General features: G+C 35.9%; 2 protein-coding genes across 3 annotated transcripts; one reads left to right on the top strand and one right to left on the bottom strand.

Annotated features, from left to right (window-relative positions):
• Nucleotides 1-201: 201 nt before the first annotated feature.
• Nucleotides 202-18,812, top strand: pstpip2 (proline-serine-threonine phosphatase interacting protein 2). The gene is made up of 15 exons (XM_051121499.1): nucleotides 202-349; nucleotides 1,044-1,144; nucleotides 2,442-2,516; nucleotides 3,378-3,412; nucleotides 3,490-3,596; nucleotides 6,561-6,623; nucleotides 7,241-7,339; nucleotides 8,587-8,632; nucleotides 10,663-10,742; nucleotides 11,050-11,148; nucleotides 11,220-11,316; nucleotides 14,982-15,054; nucleotides 15,177-15,211; nucleotides 15,308-15,378; nucleotides 15,537-18,812. Exons 1-14 carry the CDS (start codon nucleotides 317-319, stop codon nucleotides 15,361-15,363), a joined length of 999 nt encoding a protein of 332 aa, XP_050977456.1. The 5' UTR covers nucleotides 202-316; the 3' UTR covers nucleotides 15,364-15,378; nucleotides 15,537-18,812.
• Nucleotides 18,735-25,692, bottom strand: LOC127172265 (multicilin). Of its 2 annotated transcripts, none has more exons than XM_051121500.1 (5): nucleotides 25,585-25,692; nucleotides 25,434-25,497; nucleotides 25,196-25,278; nucleotides 21,363-21,473; nucleotides 18,735-19,438 (listed from the first exon to the last, which is right to left on the bottom strand). In XM_051121500.1, the coding sequence occupies exons 1-5, from the start codon at nucleotides 25,621-25,623 to the stop codon at nucleotides 18,791-18,793; spliced, it is 945 nt and encodes a 314-aa protein (XP_050977457.1). In that variant the 5' UTR covers nucleotides 25,624-25,692; the 3' UTR covers nucleotides 18,735-18,790. The 2 variants fall into 2 exon arrangements, with proteins under 2 accessions (XP_050977457.1, XP_050977458.1); XM_051121501.1 differs by having other exon boundaries at nucleotides 25,434-25,494; nucleotides 25,585-25,629.

Raw genomic sequence — 25,692 nt, 5'->3', positions numbered from 1 at the left:
TGTAGTACTGGTTTCATCGTCCTAAGGACTGCCAAGTTTTTTTTTTTTACAACTTCATAAGAACTGCAGCTTCACAGATCGGTCACTAGGTGGTGGAAAAAGTCCACTAAAGTTTGCAGGTCCGTTTTCTCGTCCACAGCAACTTTCACTCTCCGGACAGACGTGAAAGATGCGCTCTTAGGACCCTGAGGCGTGTTAATTTTACGCTCGATGTACACCAGACCATCACGTCTGTGTGAAATCAGTCACAGCGTTATTACAGTCTGATACGGAACTTAACAGTCACTTTCTGAGTGAGCAAACAGCAGCCGACACAATGAGAGAACTGCATTTCAAGGATAATTTTTGGGTAAGGTTTTCGTATTTTGTAGGACATACAGTCAATGGTTAGAAAGAAATATAGTGGACATTCTGTTTATTTGTATAACACTAAATAATAACCAACTTGCTCTGATTTAACAAACTCAATTGTTTTATTTTGAGCTCGTCTGTCACATATCGAAACAGGGCTGATTTCCCTTAAGGGAAGTTTGGTCAGCAGAACCTGAATAGCCTAGTCCTCCATGAACCCAACTAGTTGTTTTCTTATGAAATAATATGTTGTAAATATTTTTTAAAAAGCGTATGTCAATGTGCAGTCTCATGCTGATTTGTGTCATCATGTTGTTTGACTATTGGCCATGCCAGCCTGAGAAATTTGAGACCTTATTAGGCAAAGCAGGCAATAAGGTGCAATTTAGTTTTGTTTTCTTAGCTTTTATTTTGGGAGATATTTCATGTTGACTGTGGCTTTGGGTATGATGGTATGTCTGCCCCTCAGACTTATAAATTACAGAGACTGAGCTCTCATGGGTAATGATAGTCAACAGTCCAAACCACCATGTTTCTGAAGGCTACAATGAGGAATTGGTGATACATGTGGCACTTTGTGGATTCTTGGCTTGCGCTTTCTGATTACGAAAAACCTGCATGACTTTTGTGAGGTCACTTGATGGAACATTTGCCAATGTGTTTTGTTTATCTTGTTTTTTTATGTATTCAAGAACACTGATATCACCTGCACAGCTGGATATGACGGCATCATCCAGCACTTGAATGACGGCAAGAGGACGTGCAAAGAAATCGAGGACTTCATGAAAGCCAGGTGAAATGTCACAGTCATCACCACCTGATTTTACACTTTCATCTCAAACATTTGATGGTCTCAAAGCTCTAGATTCATGTAAAACCTCCTTGGTGCATTCACATGTAACTTAAGGAAAGTTACAGTAACTGAAGTCTTTTAAAAAAAAAGGGAAAAATACCCCATGACAAGCATTGTTGCAAGATTTCCTGTTGTTGATGAGAAAATGATTTACTGTTATAATTTTTCCCACACGCCACTGTTTTCAATCAAAGAGTTACAGCAACAAATACTGGAAGTTAAAGTCAATATGAAATTAAAATGGACCATTTTACTTTCTTAAAGGGGTAGTTTACCTAAAATGTTGAATGTAAAGAAAGTTATTTTGAAGAGCGCTAGTAGCCAAACAGTTGCTGGTCCCTATATGACTATATAAGTCAATGGGAACCAAAAACTGTTTGGTTTCCAGCATTCTTCTAAATATAATCATTCGTGTTCAACAGAAAAAAGAAAGCCATACAGGAGTGAAGCAACTTCAGGATGAGTAACTGATGACAGAATTAAAATTTTTTGGGTGATTCAGTCCTTTTAATGCATGATTAGTAACGTAAAAAATGTATAAGGTTGACTTAAAATTCTTAAAGAAATGTGAATGCCCTGAGCACAGCTAATTTATGATCTAATTTCTTACAGTTTTTAAATTATCCTAGTGGACTGGTTCAAACAAATGAATGTCTTGGTAGTGTTAGAGTTACAGAAAAATGTTACAAAATTATGAATGATGTATTCAGAGTAGTCTGCATATTAAAACTCCAACAATGTGTGGAAATATTTACTCAGTATAGAAAGTATGAAATATAAAATCCTTCATATTGGTATAAAATACTCAATATTCATGCCTTATACATTTAGTTTCAATTTGATTTAATAAGTGCTGTTCAAATGATTAATCGCGATTAATCACATCCAAAATAAATGTTTATGTTTATGTAATATATGTGTGTGTACTGTGTATATATATTATGTATATATACACACACATGCAGTATATATTTTGAAAATATATTCATGTATTTACATGTATGTATATATATATATATTCATATAATTTTGAATTATATATAAATATATTTAATATATAAACATAACATAATTTTCTTAAATATATACATGCATGTGTGTGTATTTATACATACATAAAATACATGCGATTAATTGCGATTAATCGTTGCCTGACACTACAAATTCATTTCAGGCAAGCAAATTGACCGATTAACTCATTATGTACAAAACATTGATCTAAAACACTTATTTGCAGAGCTGCGATAGAAGAAAAATATGCCAAGGAGTTGCTGGGTTTGTCCAAGAAAGTGTGCGGACACAGTGAAATGAAGTAAGTACCAATGTGTAATTAAATTTATTACAGTTAATATTACGATTACTTGAAAAGATTGTAAAGGTGCATATCTTTGGGGTTTCATTAGCAGTAAACCCATAACTCTAAGGGTTAAACTTAGCATTTAAAATTGTGTGGTTTCTAGTTGAGTGTGCCATCTATATTTTAAGCGATCAGAATACAAAAGAAGGAACCTAAACCAGGTTGATTTCAGCTGAGCCAGTAAATCAGGGATCCTCCAATCTGACCCACGAGATCTAATTTTTCTGCAGAGTTTAGCTCTAACCTTAATCAAACACACTTGAGCATGCTAAGCAATGTCTTTAGGATCTTTAGGAAAACACAGGTTAACCCTGAGCTAAACTCTGCAGCGCATTGGCCCTCCAGGACAAGATTTGAGGAAGCCTGCATTAAACAATAACCAAGCAACCACAATTATCATGTTCTGAAAACACATTAGCAAATATATAGCAACAACTTGCGCAAACATTACTTACATTTTTAATATAGTGCTCTCCTTTTATAGGAGTTAGATATTTGTATTTAGCAAGAAGGTTCTTAGTGAGTATGACATGTTATTGTGTTGTTCTAGTTGGATACTAATCCACAGATAACATCTGAACTGTGCAGTATTGATATGCTGTATTAAATTTCAAAAGTACAAACCTAAACAGTCTCTGAGTTGGTCACATGTTTGCAGTTGGTTTGTGGTTAGTCCCTTTCCTTTTACCATGGGGTAAGAAAAAAAATGTTTAACTGATTTCTATACCAGTAACTGATGTCAGCATTTTTACAATAGTTTTATTGCACAAAATGGATGTCGGTTACTTGTCAACGTTTTTCTTTTTCTGTTTTTAGCACCCTGAAACGATCGCTTGACGTTTTCAAATTACGTAAGTAAATTCTGTCTGAAAATGTAATGATTGCCGTTATCATTCTGCTAACATTTATGTTCAAAATGCATGCTTAGAAACAGAAAACGTGAGTTTGTCCCATCTGCATTTGGCCCAAACCATGAGGGAGGAAGCAAAAAAATTAGAAGACTTCAGAGAGAAACAGAAAGAGGCCCGGAAGAAGGTGAGACAAACAAACAGCTTTTAAAAATCATTCGTTATTTAGTTTAAAATTAGAAAGTGTCTCTCTGTGTTGCTGATGTCCTCAAAAGGAAAGACTTTTTGATCTTATCATACCTGGGTATGTTAACGGTTAGCATTTCCATTCATCTCAATGGTAGTTGCTCAGCTGACGCATACGTTTTTGGAAGAATTTGATTTGAAATCTCCCATCATTGCTCATCTTTTTATATTTGTTTAATGACATTTTTTATGACTGAAGGCAAGTGTCACTGATACCAACTGATAAGCTTTCAATTGAACATTTATTAGACTTGTAATTTAAGTGAACTTCACATAAACCCATTATAATAACTGTTATAGCTACCTGTGCCTTTTTTAGCAAGAAAATATAGCCAAATTTAATAAAGTTATCAAGCACTAGAATCTAAATTAAATAAAAGATAAAGCTTAAAACTACAGAAGTTATTGATTTCCTCTTTTTAAATTTGGTTCTTTGATTAAAGGGGTCATCGCATGCTAAGTTCACTTTTTCATGTTGTTTGAACCTTAATGTGTGTTGGCAGTGTATGTACAAATCTACTCTATAATGATAAAAATCCATGCAGTGGTTTTTAATTAATCTGTAAAAATATTATCCCCTTTTTCAAATCAAGCCGTTCTCAGATGCCTGTCGGTGTGCCGTCACACCCACAGAGGCCGCTCCCACGATAGTTGACACGAGCGTCTTACCTCAGACCAGCTGTCACAGTCCAGTAACTTTCCATGTTTTGATGCCAGAGCAGGAATGTTAAGTTAGACAAGAATATCTCTGATTGAGGTGTTGTGTTGCTGGATGTAATAATGAACATAGTGGTCGTCAATTACTCCCGACATCTGAGCCGCTGAAGATGCTGTAGATTACTTTTGTTTGTGAAGGGAATGCGTCTCCCGATCTACATATATCCGTCTATGTTCGTGCGAATCATTCGTGATCCAGCTTCACTTACAGCAGAAGTGAGTATAAGCGTTTTTTATGAATCTTTGCGATTGCCTTTCCTTATAACGTGGTAGATAGGAAGTTTAGCGGCTAAACGCGGCTAAATGCGGCTAATGTAAACAAGACCGTCTTTCCACAGAGAGAAGAGAGGGGCGGGGCGAGCAGAGCTCATTTGCATTTAAAGGAACAACTCCTTAGAATGAGATGATTTTTGCAGAGCTGATTTTGACAAGGTAAAAAGGGTGTTGTTTTATAAAACCACTGAGAATTTTTAATCAAAGTATATTAGAGACTTTTCATTAAGACCCTAAAAAATTGTATCAGCTTGTGGAAAATTGGCATCCGATGACCCCTTTAACAGAAGTCACAGAAGCTAGTTAATAGAATATACTTTTTGTGGCTGCTGTTACTTTAAAAGCTGTCCCTGCTGAATTTGAAGCGAATCTGCCACTGCTTTAAATATGACTCATAATTAACACTTACATGCAGTTTTAAGGAAACTTTTTTGTAAGTCGCCTTTTTTGTAACTTGATGAGCTTAACTGAGGACATAACTAAGATTAACTACATACTTACTCGTAGTTTCATTTGGGTTTGAATATGATACAGAGCTTTAATAGGCATTGACCTAATACAGCGCCAGCATATAAATCGCCTGCGTTCACATGCTAATTTTGACACTACTAGTTTTCTCCCAGTCATCTAAGGCGTAAATTCGACCAGTGGACCCTTTTCACAAGCCCGTGATGATGCGATTCAACGGTCAACATCATCATAAATCCTTTAAAGTTTTTTATATTTTGATTTTTAAAAACATGTATGTACATTTAAAACACTATACTTTGTATTATATCACCTTTTCATCAAGATACAAAAAAACTAGTTAACGCTATGCGAGGGTGTTTCTAATGCCACGTCTATGGGAGGGATGGTAAATTTTACATTATTCTCTTTTTTGACTGCCGATATCAGTCTAGCTCATTTTTTCCGCTTTGATTGAAAGTCGTGAAAACACTATGGTGTAGTTTTTCTTTTTGTATTTGAGCAAATGGGAATGCAAAAAATATATTTGTGGTACTCTCCCATTCACTTCTCTCGGATTTTACCCAACTATGACGACATCCGCTATGAGAAACCCGGAAATGTGAGAAAGGTCCGTTGACCCTTTGCAAACTTGATTGACAGGCGATCTGACCAATCATAATGCTGAATCTGCCATTTTTTCCGACAAACAAATCTGACCGGAAAAATTGTGTGTATTGACCTCAGTACGCAGTTGAAATAAAATACACTGATGTTCGTTCATGTTTATTTTGGACTTTACGTAAATAAGAAAAGACGATTGGTTCATGTGTCGATTTATCTAATAAGGCAATACAGCAATCTGTCATGACACATTAAACTGCCACAAAATGGTATTTATTGTTTGAATTTTCTTAAAATGACAACATTTTAAAGCTGAGAGCTTGAGTCACATTAGAAGTTACCTGCTCTGTCTTGTCTGTTTGCATGTTGTCAGTTTCTGCTTTGTTCCACAATGTATTTTTCCCTGCGTAAGAAAATGATGTGTAGTGTGAGAGCGGCATTGTTTGTCGGACATGCTTGTCCCAAACACTTCACTATTTTTACTACCCTGAGCTGTGATGTGAAAAAAAAAAATTGACAGGAAAGAATATATCCATAGGCCCTCAAAAAATCATATACTCTAGTAAAATTAAATATCAGCAGTATATTCAGAAAGTTTTTGGAACAAAACTCCACGTGTCTGCTATTGGTCAAACAAACAGATAGCCCCACCCCAAACTCACACCATTGGTTGAGCCTGTGTTGCCATGCTGGCTGGTCGGAATGCAGCATCAGGTGAATCAACCTACAAATGACTACTAAAAGTAAAAAAAAAAAAAAAAAATGTAACAAGAAAAAATAGACTTAATTTTCTACATGATGCTAAATTGAAGAAATGAATTGAAAAGCTGTGCTTTTTTTTCAGGTAGAACAACAAATGGATGGACTTCATAAGCAGAAGGCCGCTCAGTATAAGAAAACGGCTGAGGTAAGCATGAAAGAGAGACCAAAGTGGGCTCAGTTTGTTGATTGTTGTCTATCAGTGCTGTTGCTATAATAGGTTATTTAGCTGCCCACTTTTGTGTGGTACATTATTTCCTTTATTGGAAGTATATGTTCTGATTCAGTGGCAGGAGGGAAGTGAATAAGTGCACCTGATTTTAGCTGTACAAAATGGGAAGTGATCTGTGCTGAATAGCATTGTTCATTAAAAACACAGCTTCTCATTCAAGCTTAAATAAAGCCGTCTTGAAAGTGGTGAAATCAGGTTGGTAAATAAACCAGGTTGGTTTCCATTCATGTTAGTAGCATCATGGCATTTCATGATGCATCTGTAGTTATTAATTACAAACTGAAACTTTGTAGTACCACATCTGATCTTGCTATATATATATATATACGATATATATAAATACATTTTTGTGTTTTTGATCTCATGAGAAATGTTCAGCGTGCACTTTTAGCTTGTAGTGCAAGTAGAGTGTAATATAGATGGCATATCTATACTGGCATATTACAGCTCATACAGAATAAAGATTATAGTTAAATGTATGCATAAGTTGTACTAATCACACTTTAAATGTCAACCAATGTTTTTTTTTTAAGGCGAAGAAGACTTATGAGCAAAAGTGTCGAGATAAAGAGGAAGCAGAACAGAACATGAACAGAAACGCGACCACTAGCAGTTCCAAGCAGCAAGAAAAGGTACGCAAGTAAAAGTGACATTGCATCTGTTTTTGTTCTGTCCTGTGTGACCACTGCAAGAATCTTTCTTTCACTTACATTTTTTTTTGCTAGAGTTCATTCACAGAAGCATTGTTTCTGTTCTGTCGTCATGCATTTTGCTTTTAACTGCATTTTTACGGTCTCTCTATATTGATTTTCCTCTAGTTAGAGGTTGTCCGAATGCTAAACTGTTAAATATTAAGCTTCTATGAGAAATTTGGAAATTACATACTTTTTAAGAATGTTAAGATTACAGAAAAATCTTCCAATCACATAGAGACAAAGTGCATTTAAAACATTTAACGTGTACTTATGCATGTACGTCCACAGTTATTACACCTGGAAACATTTTTTTAGGTTTTAAAACATTCTTTTAAGGACTAGTTCATCTAAAAATGACAATTCAAGTTGTTCCAAACCTGTATGAGTTTCTCTAACACCTCATGACTAGGAAATGTTGACCTTTTTGAGTAGGGAAACTAACTGATAAAGTTGCAGGGCAGTGGTGACAAGATCTGTGTGAACGAGTGTGTGGGGGCGAGTGTGAAAACAGGAAAAAGATACAAAGAGTGCTGTCTGTAGATAATAAAAGGTGACTTGACTTTTGATTATTAGCTGTGTTGTAACCAGAACATTCAGTGATTAAACCTGACTGGAACTAACTGTGCAGTAAAGCAAACATTCCAGCCAGTCAGAATCAAGCATTCTAGAATGCCATGGTAGAATCAAAATGTAACGGACAGTGATGACATCACTGTGATATTTGCAAGTGAATTCTGATTCATATTCAAGCCTGATGTCCTTCAGGCAATTCAGATCTACTTCTTTTAAATGTTTCTTTTATAAATGGAGAGAAAAGCAAAGATACATTCAGGCCTAAATTCCATAGCGCAGTGTCTCTTGAGAGGGGCTAAATGTGTTTGTACAGCAAAGCAGCATGCAGAACAAACCATAAAGGCTGTGCATGGGTACAGATGACTGCTGAAGCATGTACAGCGCTGTGAATCATTGTAAAACATGGCAGTAATGTTGGAAGTATTTGTAATCCCCTGAGGATAAGACTCTTGAGCTGTTAAAAGGCTATAAAACTTCTGTAGTGAGTCAACTATCAGCGCTCATTTCTTCTGAGACAGAACTATTTGTAGAGAACAGCTAAAAATTGTGAGATGAGCTGTGTAGCTGTTTATATTATATGTATAAATAATGTCACTCTCTTATACTTCAAGCTGTATGCCAAAACACAGCAAGCCAAGCAGACTGCAGAGGAAGCCGGTAAATATGTCAACAGATGCACTTAAAATATACTCACTTATAATGATATATTTTAACTAGGGCTGGGCAATATATAATGAATATTTGAGAGGGTTCTGTTGGTAATATAAAACTAAGCAGTATTGAATATTCTGAATATTGTATATATTCATGTATGCACTTTTTAAAAATCTGGCTGTTGTGCCATTAGGGTAATTTTGCAATGTATAAATATGATTATTAAGACAAATGATAGACCTATATATTCGTCAGGCAAATTAATGTGCCCGTATTTGGACATTTTGAGCACTGCTACTAAATCTGCAGCACAAAATATACAGTGCTGGAAGTATAGTCCGATTCCTGAATAGTTGAGTCTTACGAGTCAGTTCTTTTTAGAGAATTGAACTGAATCAAATCAAATCAAATAGAACATACTGCTCAATCAGTACTGAGTCTTAAAAGTCCTTTTTAGTGATTCAGTGTACTATGATTTCCAAACGGTTTATATTCCCAAACGATTGAGTCTTTTTTTTTAGTAAATTCAATATCATATTGCTTGATCAGTATTGCCTGATTCCTGAACAATTGATTCTTATGAGTCAGTGACTCATGCAATCAGCAACATAGTGCCCAATCAGTGTAATATGATTCCAGAACAATTGAGTCTTATGAGTCAGTTCTTTTTAGTGAATCCACAACATAATGCTCAATCAGTGTAATATGATTCCAAAACTATTCAGATTCCCGAATGATTGAGTCTTATGAGTCGGTTCTTTTTAGTGAATCAACAACACATTGCTCAATTAGCGTAGTCTGATTCCTAAACAATTGAGTCTTATGAGTCAGTTATTTTTAGTGAATCAGCAACATACTGCTCAGTCAGTGTAATATGATTCCCAAACAATTCAGATTCCTGAATAATTGAGTCTTATGAGTTCTTTTTACTGAATCAACAACATACAGTTTAGGCAGTGTACTCTGATTCCTAAAAAACGACTGAGTCTTATGAATCAGTTCTTTTTAGTGAATCAAACACATACCGCTCTATCAGGGTTGTCCGATTCCTAAACAATTGAGTCTTATGTGTCAGTTCTTTTTAGTGAATCAACAACAAACTGCTCAGGCAGTGCAGTCTGATTCCCGAACAATTGAGTCTTATGAATCAGTTCTTTTTAGTGAATCAGTAACATACGGAGCAATCATTGTACAATGATTCCCAAATGATTCAGTTTCCTGAATGATTGAGTCTTATTAGTAAATCAGTAACATATGGTGCAATTAGTGTAGTATGATTCCCAAACAACTCAGTTTCCTGAATGATTGAATCTTATGAGTTGGCTCTTTTTAGCAAATCAACAACATACTGCTAAGTCAGTGTGGTCCGATTCCTGAACGATTGAGTCTTATGAGTCAGTTTTTTTTTAGTGAATCAGTAACATACAGCACAATCAGTGTAGTATGATTCCCAAATGATTCAGTTTTCCAGATGATTGAGTCTTATGAATTGGCTCTTTTTAGTGAATCAACAACATAGTAGTTAGTGTAGCCCAATTCCTGAACGATTGAGTCTTACGAGTCGATTCTTTTTAGTGAATCAGTAACATACGGCGCAATCAGTGTAGTATGATTCCCAAATGATTCAGTTTCCCGAATGATTGAGTCTTATAAGTCGGTCATTTTTTTGTGAATCAGTAACATACTGCTCAATCACTATTGTCTTTTTCCTCAACAACTGAACAAAGAACATTGTTATTAAGGCTTGTGTAGTTACATACTGGTTGTTCATATGTCAATATGTGCAGTTAAAGATGCACATTATAATTTTTCTATACAAAATAAATGTTTAGTATTGTTATCTAATATTTTGTTTTGGCTAGTTATTGGTCTGCATTTATGGCACCTCTAAAAAGAAAAGTCTGTGGAAAGAACATCACATATCTAAATTAAATATGACTTCATTTAGCTGTATTGCCCAGCCCTAAACACAGCATGACTCTTCTATTTAATTTCTAATTTTAACATCCGTTGTTTGTTCGACTCTGTGATAGACAGGATATATAGTCAGAATGTGTCCATGTTGGGGAAGATGAGAGAGGAGTGGCTGAATGAGCATGTCAAAGCATGTGAGGTGAGCTCTACGCCCCAGCCTGCATCACACACCCCTACACCGATGATCGCTTTTCAGAACAGATCGATGACAAATCAAACATGATCATGTCAGGTCATGTGAAGTCTGCATACCTCTTAAAAATGGCATTTAGCATTGACTGTAAAACTATTAAAGATCAAACAAAATTACTAAATTACACATAAAATGCTTTAACAAGTTTTATTTTTGGTAATCATTGCACTGTATGAGGAAAGACATTTTATGAGGCTGTTTTATGATATTACGATCTTTTTACTTAGACATTTCATGTGCATGTTTGCCACAGTTCTTTGAGAAACAGGAAGTGGAAAGAATCAACACCCTGAGAAACGTGGTGTGGACCCATCTCAACCATCTCTCCCAGCAGTGTGTCACCAGCGATGAGGTAACCTAACTGTGTGGCATTAGGTAGAAACCACATATTGAACTCGCCTCACATTGTGTCTGTGTTCACAGCTCTATGAGGAAGTGAGGAAGTCACTGGAGCAATGTAACATTCAAGAAGACATTGAGCATTTTATCAACCTCAGAAGAACTGGAGATAAACCACCAGGTACTTCTCAGCAGCTGGTTTTCACAACAACACATTCAGGAGTGGTCACATGTTCACAGACAAAATCCAGTCATTGCAAAAGGAATCCATGCAACAAATGTTATATGAGGGCAATAAACTTCCACACGCAAATTTCACATCAGATTTAGGTTGGTCAGAAATTTACTGTGTTGACCATCAGAAATCTACTTGGTTTGAAAGATTTCTAGAGCGCATGTGTCGCCCACCTGCGTTTGGGCGCACCTCAAATAGACTATACTTTGAAAGGCTACACATATGACTGTACTGTTTGTTAAAAGAGGAAGTATGCTTAGGCCTTTACATGACAAAAAGCCTCATTCAAGCTCCATACAGTTAGGTCATATGACTTTGTCCATGAAAAGTTCAAAGGTATTATTCATTTAAAATCTCGTTTATGATTCTAAATGAACTAAAATATGCTCATGCACTAATGAAGTGTGACGTGGTTGGGATGATTTCTAATGAATAATGATTTACATTGTTAACTTGCTAACCTAAAATCCACCAACAGTGAGCTCTGACACTATTGCATAGTCATAAAAAGACAAATCGTGAAGTTCTCACTACACTGATAACATCAACAAAGCAACATTTGTATTTTATGTTCTGTAAAATAGACTCGTATAGATTAAGAAATTTGAAGGTGAAACGTACAATTTTGCACCACTAGTGGCACCAAATGGACTTGCAGTGTGTTTTAAAACTTAAGTGTTTTGGTCAGGGTTGGAGCTGAACACTGCAGGAAATTCGATCTCCAGTACCAGGGTTGAGCACCCCTGTGTTAGAAACTTGGTAACTATACTAGAATCATGCTAGCAACATGCTAGTAACATGCTAATAATGTTAGCAACATGCTAATAACATGTTAACCATGCTAGAATCATGCTAACAACATGCTAGTAACATGCTAATAATGTTAGCAACAAATGTTAATAACGTTAATCATGTTTGAAACAGGCTAACAACATGCTATTAAAATGCTACTAACTTGCTAATCATGTTAAAAACATGCTAGTCATGTTAGAATCATGTTAACAATATGCAAATATTTTTAGCAACATGCTAGTAACTTGGTTATCATGCTAGAAACAGGCTAGCAACATGTTAGTAACTTGGTAATCATGCTATAACGTGCTACTAACTTGCTGTAACTTGGTAATCATGTTAGAAACATGTTAGTAACATGCTAATCATGTTAGTAACATGCTAGTAACTTGCTAATCATGCTAAAATCATGCTGGCAGCATTCTAGTAACTTGCTAATCATGCTAGATTCATGTTAGCAACATGCTAGTAACTTAATACAACATTCTAGAAACATGCTAGACATTCAACATGCAACATTCTAGAAACATGCTTATCATGTTAAAACATATTAGTAACATGCTAATCATGCCAGAATCATGCTAGCAACATGCTAGTAACTTGATAATGATGCTAGAAACATGTTAATCATGCTGGAATCATGCTAACAACATGCTAGTAACATGCTAATAATGTTAGCAACAAATGTTAATAACGTTAATCATGTTTGAAAAAGGCTTACAACATGCTATTAAAATGCTACTAACTTGTTAATCATGTTAAAAACATGCTAGTCATGTTAGAATCATGTTAACAATATGCAAATATTTTTAGCAACATGCTAGTAACTTGGTTATCATGCTAGAAACAGGCTAGCAACATGCTAGTAACTTGGTAATCATGCTATAACGTGCTACTAACTTGCTGTAACTTGGTAATCATGTTAAAACATGTTAGTAACATGTTAATCATGTTAGTAACATGCTAGTAACTTGCTAATCATGCTAAAATCATGCTGGCAACATTCTAGTAACTTGCTAATCATGCTAGATTCATGTTAGCAACATGCTAGTAACTTAATACAACATTCTAGAAACATGCTAGACATTCAACATGCAACATTCTAGAAACATGCTTATCATGTTAAAACATATTAGTAACATGCTAATCATGCCAGAATCATGCTAGCAACATGCTAGTAACTTGATAATGATGCTAGAAACATGTTAATCATGCTGGAATCATGCTAACAACATGCTAGTAACATGCTAATAATGTTAGCAACAAATGTTAATAACGTTAATCATGTTTGAAAAAGGCTTACAACATGCTATTAAAATGCTACTAACTTGTTAATCATGTTAAAAACATGCTAGTCATGTTAGAATCATGTTAACAATATGCAAATATTTTTAGCAACATGCTAGTAACTTGGTTATCATGCTAGAAACAGGCTAGCAACATGCTAGTAACTTGGTAATCATGCTATAACGTGCTACTAACTTGCTGTAACTTGGTAATCATGTTAAAACATGTTAGTAACATGTTAATCATGTTAGTAACATGCTAGTAACTTGCTAATCATGCTAAAATCATGCTGGCAACATTCTAGTAACTTGCTAATCATGCTAGATTCATGTTAGCAACATGCTAGTAACTTAATACAACATTCTAAAAACATGCTAGACATTCAACATGCAACATTCTAGAAACATGCTTATCATGTTAAAACATATTAGTAACATGCTAATCATGCCAGAATCATGCTAGCAACATGCTAGTAACTTGATAATGATGTTAGAAACATGTTAATCATGCTGGAATCATGCTAGCAACATGTTAGTATCATGGTAAAATCATGCTGGCAACATGCTAGTAACTTGCCAATCATGCCAGAATCATGCTAGCAACATTCTAGTAACTTGCTAATCATGCCAGAATCATGTTAGCAACATGTTACTAACTTGATAATGATACTGGAAATATGCTAATCATGTTAAAAACATGTTAGTAACATGTTAATCATGCTAGAAACATGCTAGCAACATTCTAGTCATGCTAGTAATTTGCAGATCATGGCAGGAACATGTTAGGAACATGCTAATCATGTTAGAACCATGCTAGCAATATATTAATCATGGTAGAAACATGCTAACAGCATGCTAGCAACATTCTAGTCATACTAGTAATTTGCTAATCATGGCAGGAACATGTTAGGAACATGCTAATTCATGGTAAACTGTGCTAGCCACATATTAATTCCTATTAAATCATGCAACATGCTGATTCATGCTAGAAATGCGCGTGTTACCACTCTGTTCCGAGCTTCAATTTCAACAATTAAATTCAAACGTAAAGCTTTTCGAAGTTATTTCAAACTTTCAGGCAAGGCTTTTTCAAGCCAACTACAAAGTTTGTCAGCAAACTTTACTTATCTAGTTTTAATCATATTTTTAATCAGTTTAATCATTTTTAGTACTTTTGTTTTTATGTTTATATATTTTTATTAATTTTGCATTACAGTTTTAATTATTTTAGGACATTAAGTAAAAATCAAATGAGAATCTGACATAATTTTGTATAGTTAATTTTATTTCAGCTAATGTATATTTTATTTAAACTAACAGTTTTTTATTGGTTTTAACGTGAATTTCAGTTTTAGTTTAACTATAATAACCCTGCTTTTATGCTGCCTTTTTGTCCTTATCAGATCTTGACGGTCTGTTGTAAAGAAAAGAACTGTGTGAACTTTGTTTGAGTTCCATTCAAATATGTGTTTTATGACATTTTATGTATAGTCGAACTTTCCTGTAATGTTTATTAAACTGATCTTTTCTCAGCGCCTGTTCCATATGAGAACTTCTACAACAATCAGCGAACCGTTCCCACTCGCTCCCTTCCCACAGCTGGCAGGTGAGCCCTCGCTCCTTACAGACGAAGCTTGCAAATTTACCATTCAACAATTTGTTTAATTCTTACGTAAATATGACCATCAGCTTTAATATAATCTCACGTCGTACTGTGTTTTATTTCAGGAGAGCAGCGGCACCTCCACCACCAACTGCAGGAAGTATGAAAATATTAAATGCATATAGCAATGTGTTTATACATTCTCTTCTGCATGTTTATTCAATTCCCAATTCTTGTTGCATCCTTCATTCTTCAGATGATCCTTTATACTCAACTGTGGCAGAACCAGGGTACAGCCTAATACGATATTAACAAGAACGTAACTCGGTAAGAATTCTCACAGGAATGTAACCTTGACGTACAATTTACAAACAGTAATATTAATGCTAGACCAAGTAGTGCACAGTCAATTTGTTGTTTATGAATCCCTTGAATTCTCTCTTGAGGAAATGGTGTTTAAGCTATTCATTTTTTTTCTTTTTCAGTCTTTCCAAGCCCTTCTGCTGCTCAACAGGAATATAGTGAAGGCATGTGCGCCTTTTTACCAGCTTCCTCATACCATGTGGTGAGAATATATTGTAGCCTGGCAAGAAGGGTGTCCTTGTTTCTGTGTAAAAACATTAACTTGCTAACCTAAAATCCACCCATGCAAACAGTGAGCTTTGACACTTTTGCATAGTCATAAGAAGGCAAATTAAGTTCTCACTACACTGATAACATCAACAAAACAACATTGTATAAATATTTGTATTTTATTATTTTATTTACTGTAAAAAAGGTTGATTTAGAATTTTAAAGGTGAAATGTAAAATTCTGCACCTGTAGTATAACCATTTGCAAACCATTCAATCAATGGTATAAGTTTGGGGCGGAGCTACCAGTTTGGCCAATCACTGAAAGGCAGGACGGGATATAATTTTTTTTCTGTATGGTCCAAGTGGTGCAGAAAATATACTCTTCACCTTTAAATCAGCTTTACAAAGGCCACAAAAATATAATTTATTTCTAATGTAAAATTCTACACACTGTCAATACATAGTCCTGCATCACTGGATATATTGCTTCAATAAATGTATATAAGATTTGACCTCATTGTCATGTGATAAACAGTGTTGTGGGTGTATGTTTGAGTTGTGTATAGAAAACTGTTTCCAAGAACACTTTAGCTTTAACTTGAGATTCTGAAGTGTCCAACGAGTCAACAGTTTGCTTTCTCATAAGTTCACGGGAGATGAGAAGCTGTTAGTTTTGAAAACTTTCAGTGAAAAGTTCCTAAAAGAACCATTTTGTCTTAGTGTGAAAAACTTTTGAAATCTAAAGAACCGTTTTCCACTATAAAAAACCTTATATGCATTGGAATGTTCCATAAATGTTAAAAGTTCTTCATGGAATCATTGATTCCAATAGAGAACCTTTATTTTTAAGAGCGTTCCGAAAGGTCGACCAATGGTGGGAATTCAGAAGCAGCCTTGCTCAAATAAAGTCTTTTGTTGGTCTAAACCGAAGCTGTTGATTTTTCACAAATTCAAGTCTTTGAATCATGAAGCTGTTCAAGGGATAGTTAACCCAAAAATGAAATTCTGTCATTAATTACTCACCCTTATGTCGTTCCAAACCTGTAAGTTCAGTAGAGGTATTTTGGTGAAACCTGAGAGCTATCTGACGGTACTACTGCGTAACGAGAATATTTTTTGTGCACAAAGACAACAAAAATAACATGCCTTGTGGTACTCTCGTAAATGCGTGTCGAAGACCGACACGGAAGAGGAGAAATTGTTGAATAAAGTCATTATTTTTGTTTTCTTTGTGCACAAAAAGTATTTTTGTAGCTTCATAACATTACGGTTGAACCACTGATGTCACATGGACTATTTAAAGTCCCCCTGTAGTCAAAATCTGTATCCTTTGATCAAAATGACATATTTAAATGTTTTTTCTTGAAAATAATTTGCTCATGCCTTAAAACAGCTTGAATGTGACTCTATCCCCCTTGCCTCATTTATGCAAATTAGCCCTGCCCCCACTCAGTCACACCAGCCAGAGTTTCCTGATCTACTAACTGAACTGTATTAAACATGATATAATGGGAAAACACAGATAAGGACTGATAAAACTATATTTTGCCACTGCGGTCACCACCGTCACGTTAGACGGGCATGGTTTCAGTAACCAGCTCCACCCACGTCTCGCCTCTTTGCCCATTTTCGATGTCCGGGACTGACGTGCAGTGACGCGATTCCAAGATGGCAACAGCCGACTCACGCCCACTAAGAGCTTCAAAAATGCTCTTCAGAAACCTACGGGTGACGTCACGGACACTACGTTAATATTTTTTACAGTCTGTGGTCTGACTCTGGTCTACTTTTACACTGTTGCCGCGGGGTTATTTTTCAAGTTAGCGGTTAGCGGTTGTGCTCTACTAAATGCTCTGGTTTTGCACTGATAATCCGCTTGGTATATTTTGCATGCCAATTATAGGAATCTATCCCTATCTTTGTGACGCAGCAACAAAAGTGCTATTTCAAACCACATTTCTGGGACAGTCTTTGGGAAACTACAGTTTTAAGGAGAAATACTCAGCAGTGGTGTTGATTAATGGACTGGCACATGGTTTGTCTAAAAGCATATTAAAAAACACCACACAGACAAATAAACAACATAAAAATTTGGATTTTCACTACAGGGGGACTTTACCAATGTCCTTACTGCATTTCTGGGCCTTGAACGATGTAGTTGCATTGCTGTCTATGCTGGGTCAGAAATCCCTCGGATTTAATTAAAAATATCTTAATTTGTGTTCTGAAAATGAACGAAGGACATGAGGGTAAGTGTGTGTCTCAATAATTTCTGGGATCTTATCGATAATGATGAATAGACAATATTTTGCTGAGTGTGTTATTGTGCTGGTATTCTAAGGACTAGCATGGACAGCTGACTCTTAATTTTTTTGATATTCTTCATATTCTGTGTGGTGGTCAGTTCACACTGATAGAAATTAATCTGTTCCAATAAGTTTCAGTTGATTTATACCTTTAAAACGGTATTTTTTCTAAAAGTGTGCATTATCTTTTGAGTCAAATTCTTACATATGGGCTGTTACCAAGCAAATGAAATCAGACAAAATAAAATTTGTCTATGCAATGCAGAGGAAATACAGAAGCTGCATCTGAAGATGTATTTACATGCAGGTCATGAATGCATTTGACCTGCGGTTACAATTGCATGAATAATAGTTTTATATTTTAAACATAAAACATTGAATAAGTGAGTTAATAAGTGAGTCATTGCGATTGAACCAAATCATTTAAACATTTAAATTATTCAAGACAGAAACACCGTCATGTTGCTCAGAGACACAAAACAGTGCTGTGGCTATGTTTGGGATGATTTTTGTTGGTGAAATAGAGCAAAAACAGGCAATATGGTGTCTAAAACGTACGTCCCTCTGTAGGAAAAATCAAGATTTTTATGTTGTTTATTTGTCTATGTGGTGTTTTTAATATGCTTTTAGACAAACTATGTGCCAGTCCATTAATCAACACCACTGCTGAGTATTTAATGTGTGCACTACATTTGGTAGGTGTTTTGAATGTTTTTTTTGCAAAATACTCGATAATGTCAAATTGAACATCGTTAAAACATCAATTACGATATTATTGCAGACGATATATATCGCCCAGCCCTACATGAGGGTGAGTAATTAATGACAGAATTTTCATTTTTGGGTGAACTAACATTTTCAGTGCTCAGTAGGAACCCACAGGAATCTACAAGATCCAGTTGGTGTGTGAGAGGTGAAAGCCTTTCCATTTGGGAAAACCTTGGTCTTCACTGTACTGTGGTCCCTGATTGCGGTCTTAAAGCACACTTTTCCATCATCACCACTTATGTTCAGGTCAGCTATGACGGATGGGATTTCTGTAACCACCTGAAATCCATGGAAAGCCCCAAATATGTTCACCCTCTGCACATTCAACCCTTCAGATGACATCTCAAGGCTTTGATTCTGGGTCAGGTCTGAATCTTCTCTTAGTTGCTGAGGAGCCTGTTCATCCTGGTCCAGCTGGGCTTTCAGATGCTCCAAGTCTAGCTGTACAAGTTCACTTTCAAGCCTGGGCTGCTTGGAACTGGCCGGACAGTTCAAACAGGTGTCCTCAGCATCTTCACAGAGAAGGTCATTCCAGCTGGACCACAGCTGCCGCTTGACGCCTGATGTAGGGCTTTCTGTGTCAGCAGTGGTGGATTTAGATAAAGCGGTGGAAGATGCATCTGATGGCTCTTCCTGTGTCAGCAGAGAGATCCAGGAGTGTTCAGAAGAATGGTCCTCTGTTGGCCTCGCAAGAGTGCAGTGTGATACTGAATCTCTCTGGAACGATGTTGTCAGGGCCTAGTAGACAGGAAGTGGAGTTGACAAACGGTCATTCGAGGGTGTGACACTGAAAATGTAGAGGTCATGCTGCCCTCTGGCTGCTGAGGTTTCACAGATGTATGTGTAATGCAATACAGTAGTCAACATTTGAAGTGGGTCAAAAAAAGTTCATCAAAGTTGTCCTAAGACAAGAACGGATATTGTTTTGGTTTTAGGACAACTTTGATTAAAGGTTTTGATCCACTTTAAATGTTAACTACTGTGTACCAGTTTATAAAACAGATAGTTGCACCCTTGGCTTCTGAATGGTGAATAATATTTATAATGCAAAACATGCAAATAATTACCATTTCACTGCATAACATTCATAAACCATGTAATATATATATCAATATAAAAAACGTAGTTATATATATTTTTTATATTTTTTGCACTTTTCATTATTGTTTCAGTAAAAAAATAATAATAATAATAATTTTTTATAAATAAATAAAATCTTTTATGCCAAAAATCATTGGGATATTAAGTAAATATCATGTTCCATGAAGATATTTTATAAATTTCCTACCGTAAATATATCAAAACTTAATTTTTGATTAGTAATATGTATTGCTACGAACTTAATTTGGACAACTTTAAAAGGCGATTTTTTCAGTATTTTGATTTTTTTTTTTGCACCCTCAGATTCCAGATTTTCAAATAGTTGTATCTCAGCCATATCGTAACAAATCAGCTTTTAGATGATGTGTAAATCTCAATTTAAAAAAAAAAAATGACCCTTATGACTGGTTTTATGGTCCAGGGTCACATTTGACTTCAAAATATGGCATATTTCGAGGTGAAACAGGATATTATAATGGGGCAAAGACAAACTTTTATTTTTCTTTGGAATAACATGATCAGTTGAATCACAAGACCAGGAATGTACAGTAATAAGGTAAATAACTTTAGAATTTTTGAATTCAGTTTTGATTTTATGCAGACGTTTTGCTGATTTTATGTTGCGATTTCAAGGCCTTTTTTTTTTTTTTAATTTAACAATCCTGAGTTTATTTCTTACAATTCAGATTTTTTTTTCTCAGATATAAACTCACAAAACAGAAAAAAAGTCAGAATTGTGAGTTGTGAGATACAAGTTTAGAATTGAAAGAAACTTGCAATTCTGAGAATTTAGAAATATGATATGAGATAAAGTCACAGTTACCTCTTTTTTTATTCATGGCAGAAGCAAAAAAAGAGTTTATATCTTGCAAAAAAGTCTTATGTCTGAGTAAAAAAGTCGGAAGTGTGAAACAAACTCAGATTTCAGACTTTTCGCAATTATATCCTGAGATTATATCTTGCATTTCTGACTTTTTTCTCAGATAAAAATATGTATGCAAGATATAAACTCCAAATTCTGACTTTTTTCTCACAATTGCAAGTTTATATCTGAGAAAAATATCACAATTACAAGATGTAAACTCAGAATTGCAAGAGAAAGTCAGAATTGAGATAAAAGGTTGCAATTACCTTTTTTATTTCTTATTTAAGGCAGAAACCGAAAAGTCACAATTGCAAGATGTAAATTCAGAATTGTAAGAAAAACTGAAACCTAACAAGTTTATATCTCACAATAGTGACGTTTTTCTCAGAACTGTTTATGTTTGAGAAAGAAGTCAGAGGTGTGAGATATAAACAGATAAACTGTTTATTTCTCACACTTGTGACTTTCGCTCAGATAAAAAAAGTACTCCATACTAACATCTCAATTGCTAGTTTATATCTGAAAAAAAGTGTCACAGTTAACCAGAATTTCTAGTCAGAATTCTGAATTTAGATCTTGCAATTCTGACAGAATTGTGAGATATAAACTCAGAATTGCAAAATAAATTGCAACTGTACACCAATTATAATGAATTCTGATGTATTCACTTGATTATTTTCTGAAAAAATGCATTACATCTAGTATCGTGGCGTAGTGTTCAGTCTGTTTAGCCAGGTTTCTCAGCTGGGAATTTGTCTCCTTCAGGGCAGATATTTCCTCTTGCTTTCTCCTGAGTTTGGCATGAAGCTGCAAAGACAGACACATGATTATTACTCATATAATACAATTAGTGCAGTATGTGAGCACTGGCATGGAGACATCAGAGATAATGTGATTCATGGTGACCTAGTCAAACATGTGCCCTTAAAACATCACGCACAGAATGAGTTCATTCAGACTCATTCAGTTTGCATACCTGAACGAGTGAAGAATCATTATCTCGCTCGTGCATTTTCATAAGCAACAATGTATCGGGTGACGTGCGACAGAATCTGAATAGATTGCTGTTATTTGAATTACAAATATATGGATGCACTGACAAACTGCTCTGAACGACACTCGCCAATGCAAGATAATCATTTGTGAGTCACTAAGCAATTTAACACACGAAAAAGAGAAGTGGTTGGCAATTATGTCACACAGGACATTTTTATGTGGAAATCAGCAGCTGCAGTGTGTGAATGTTTTTTTGTTTCATGACTCTAGTTCTGTAAAATCTTTTAACTCATTTAATCCCACAGGTTACATTCTGTGATTGAAACTTAGTGAAGGGTCAAAAGCCTTGTATTTGCCTAAAGCTATTTAATTGTCTGTTTTGTTACATTAAGTCAAACAAAGTCAAATGTAAAAGAAATATACATTTATTCATTTCTGTTTGACTTTTGGTAAAATATCATGTTACTTGAGAAAAAGAGCATGTTCTGACTGTGTAGTTTCCCACTGGTTACAATTGTGAACGAGAGTAAACCACACTTTGACTAACTTCTAAAAAGCTTTTTTAAAAAGGTCAAGCAGTTTCAGTTTCATTCAGATGTTTCATTGGCCGATCCAAGGAGTGGAAGACATGTCACTTATCTGAGAATGATTTGGGAATAAATGAGCTCATACTGAAGTGGGATATTTTGGCTGATTCTTGGGCTAGGGGCATTTTTAACTTCAATATCTTGGATTATCTTGGAGTAGATCACGACCTTGAGTAACCATCCGTCAAGCTTTGGTATTATGTGTGACTTTTTTTCTTCCATTTTTTGGTCAAAACTTTGGATAAACCTTGGAAACTTGGCCCAACGAGTCAGCTATCAGTCAATTACAGTGCCCTCCACAAATATTGGCACCCTTGGTAAATATGAGCAAAGGCAGCTGTGGAAATAAATCTGCATAGTTTATCCTTTTGATCTTTTATTAAAAACATTCATAAAATTCTAACCTTTCACTGAAGTAAAACAATGGAAATTGGGGGGAAAATCTCATTATTAAAATAAATGTTTTTCTCTAGTTCACGTTGGTCACAATTATTGACACCGCTAGAAATTCTGATGAGTAAAATATCTCTGAAATATATTTTTACTCATATTTACATTTTTTAGCACGCCAGGGTGGAGCTAGGAGCATAAAACTGTCCCGCCATGACTTCCTGTTGCTTCCAGGATTTTAAATATGAGGAACGCAAAGGCCAAATTCCCTTATTTGTCCATCACAAGGAGTGAAAACAAAGAACATAGTTCTGATGTGCAGAACAAGATTGTTGAGCTTCACAAAACAGAAAGTGGCTGTAAGAAAACAGCTAAAGCAATGAAAATCCCCAGTTCCACCATCAGGGCAATAATTAGGAAGTTCCAATCAACTAAAGATGTTACAAATCTGCCTAGAAGAGGACGTGTGTCTATATCATCATAATGGATGGTGAGGAGGAGACTTTGAGTGGCCAAAGACTCTCCAAGCATCACAGCTGGAGAACTGTAGAGATCAGTTGAGTCTTGGGGTCAGAAAGCCTAAAAAAAAATAATCAGATAGCCCCTACATCACCACATGATGTGTGATAAAGTTCGGGAGGAGCATGATCAGATAATCAACTAATTTGGCACAGGTTCAACTCGTCTAGCTAGCACAAGTCATATATAAGCACACAGCCGACTTACCTCCGTCATTCGACTGTTTTTCGGCATCCCCCCTCCACCCCAACTCCTCACTCTTAATCTATCCTCATCCTATACTTGGGATGGGGGGAGTTCTCTGGGTTCGGGCCATATTCTGGGCTCGGAGCCCTCCCCCAGGACAGCACGCCAAAATATGCTTACTGTTTACTCAACCAGATTAGATGTAAGGGTGAACTCGTGAAATGTTGTTTAGGAGGGTTTCAAGAGAAATCTGCTCACTCATCCAAAAACAAACTCCAGCATATTTAGTTAGATATGGGGGACTGGCTTCTATGGTCAGATGAAACTTAAAAAAAGCAGCAAACACTCAAGATGGGTTTGGTGCAAACAGGAATAAAAAGTACCCCATGCCCACATTTAAATAAACTGCTGAATCTTAAAAGGGGTCATCAGATGCCCATTTTCCACAAGTTGATATGATTCTTTAGGGTCTTAATATACTTTATATAATATACTTTGATTAAAAATTCTCAATGGTAGTGTAAAACAACACCCTTTTTACTTTGTCAAAATGAGCTCTGCAAAAATCATCTCATTCTAAGGGGTTGTTCCTTTAAATGCAAATGAGCTCTGCTCGCCCCGCCCCTCTCTTCTCTCTGTGGAAAGACGAGCTTGTTTACATTAGCTGCATTTAGCTGCGTTTAGCCGCTAAACTTCCTAACTACCACGTTATAAGGAAAGGCGATCGCAAAGATTCAAAAAAAAACCCTTATACTCACTTCTGCTGTAAGTGAAGCTGGATCATGAATGATTTGCGCGAACATAGACGCATTTATGTAGATCGGGAGGCGCATTCCCTTCACAAACAAACGTAATCCACTGCATCTTCAGCGGCTCAGATGTCGGGAGTAAATGACAAACACTATGTTCATTATTACATCCAGCAACACAACACCTCAATCGCTCAATCTGAGATATTCTTGTCTAACTTACATCCCTGCTCCGGCATCGAAACAAGGAAAGTTACTGGACTGGAGAACAGCTCAATTTGAAAAACGGGATATTATTTTTACAGATTAATTAAAAACCACTGCATGGATTTTTATCATTATAGGGTAGATTTGTACATACACTGCCAACACACATTAATGTTCAAACAACATGAAAAAGTGAAGTTTGCATCCGATGACCCCTTTAATGTTCTGGGCCTATTATTCTGCCAGAGATCCTGGACATCTTGTTTAGATGTGTGGCATCATGGATTCTATCAAATACTAAGAGATAAAAAAATCTAAACCTGAATGCCACTGTTAGAAATCTTATAATGGGTCGTGTTTAGATATTCCATCAGGACAATGATCCAAAACAAACACAAAAATGTGTCACTGAGGACAAAATGAAGCTTCTGCCATGGCCGTCCCAGTTCCCTGACCTGAACCCTTTAGAAAATGAGTGGGGTGAACTGAGGAGGAGAAGAACCAACATGGAGCTGGGAATCTGAAGGATCTGGAGAGATTCTGTATGAGGGAACAGTCTCTGATCTCTTGTTAGGTGTTCTCCAAACTCACCAGGGATTATAGGAGAAAATTCAGAGCTGTTATCTTGAGTCTTAAAAGGACTAATAATTGGGTGGCAATAATTGTGGCCAATGTTTTATTTATTTCATAATGACATTCTTCTTTTTACTTCATTGAAAGATTAGAATGTTGTGAATTTTTTTTAAATGAAATATCAAAAGGATAAACAATGCAGATTTATTTCCATAGCTGCGTTTGCTCATATTTACCAAGGGTGCCAATATTTGTGGAGAGCACTGTAACTCTGAATTAGTAAAATTAAAACAGACACAAAATGCTTCTGGATTAAACCCACCTGTCTATTCAGCTCTAGAGAGAGATCCAGATCTGTGTGGTCTTCATGTGTCATCAAATGCCTGTGACTGGGTTGACACTCCCCTGTGGATAAGATACAAAATAAAAATAATACTGCATTCAGAGCACTGCAGCAGCAACAACAACACAGTAATAAAACGTATTAAAATGATAACGTCAAAACACAATGATAGCAACAACACATTTTCAGTTTTCGGGTACAGTAAATCACATCTCACCTGTGGCAAAGTCCAGCACATCTTCAGTAGATGACTGGGTGGCTGATAGCGCTGCATGGTCCTGCTGAGAGAAATGTAGTTGTTTAATGTTACTAAACGACCCTCGTGCAAATTATTAAAACATTTTCATTCACGGCTGTAAAAACACTACCATAAGATAAGGCAGCTGAGGGAAGTAGCAGGTCTGCATGGTGGAGTGATGCGAGTGACCGCGCGCGTTCAATGTTGATGTCACAGCGCGACCGGTGACCGTTGTCGT

This window comes from Labeo rohita, chromosome 10 (assembly GCF_022985175.1).
Source record: "Labeo rohita strain BAU-BD-2019 chromosome 10, IGBB_LRoh.1.0, whole genome shotgun sequence".
Classification (NCBI taxonomy): Eukaryota; Metazoa; Chordata; class Actinopteri; order Cypriniformes; family Cyprinidae; genus Labeo; species Labeo rohita.
This window is presented reverse-complemented; position numbering and strand designations above follow the sequence as displayed.

Excerpts from the sequence above, each read along its gene's own strand:
- pstpip2 (XM_051121499.1), top strand. The coding sequence starts at position 317 with ATGAGAGAACTGCATTTCAAGGATAATTTTTGG. Across the intron at positions 350-1,043 it reads ATTTCAAGGATAATTTTTGG|AACACTGATATCACCTGCAC; the intron begins GTAAGGTTTTCG and ends TATGTATTCAAG. Across the intron at positions 10,743-11,049 it reads AGCATGTCAAAGCATGTGAG|TTCTTTGAGAAACAGGAAGT; the intron begins GTGAGCTCTACG and ends TGTTTGCCACAG.
- LOC127172265 (XM_051121500.1), bottom strand. The coding sequence starts at position 25,623 with ATGCAGACCTGCTACTTCCCTCAGCTGCCTTATCTTATG. Across the intron at positions 25,498-25,584 it reads CTCAGCTGCCTTATCTTATG|CAGGACCATGCAGCGCTATC; the intron begins GTAGTGTTTTTA and ends CATTTCTCTCAG. Across the intron at positions 19,439-21,362 it reads ACTACGCCACGATACTAGAT|GCCCTGACAACATCGTTCCA; the intron begins GTAATGCATTTT and ends CCTGTCTACTAG.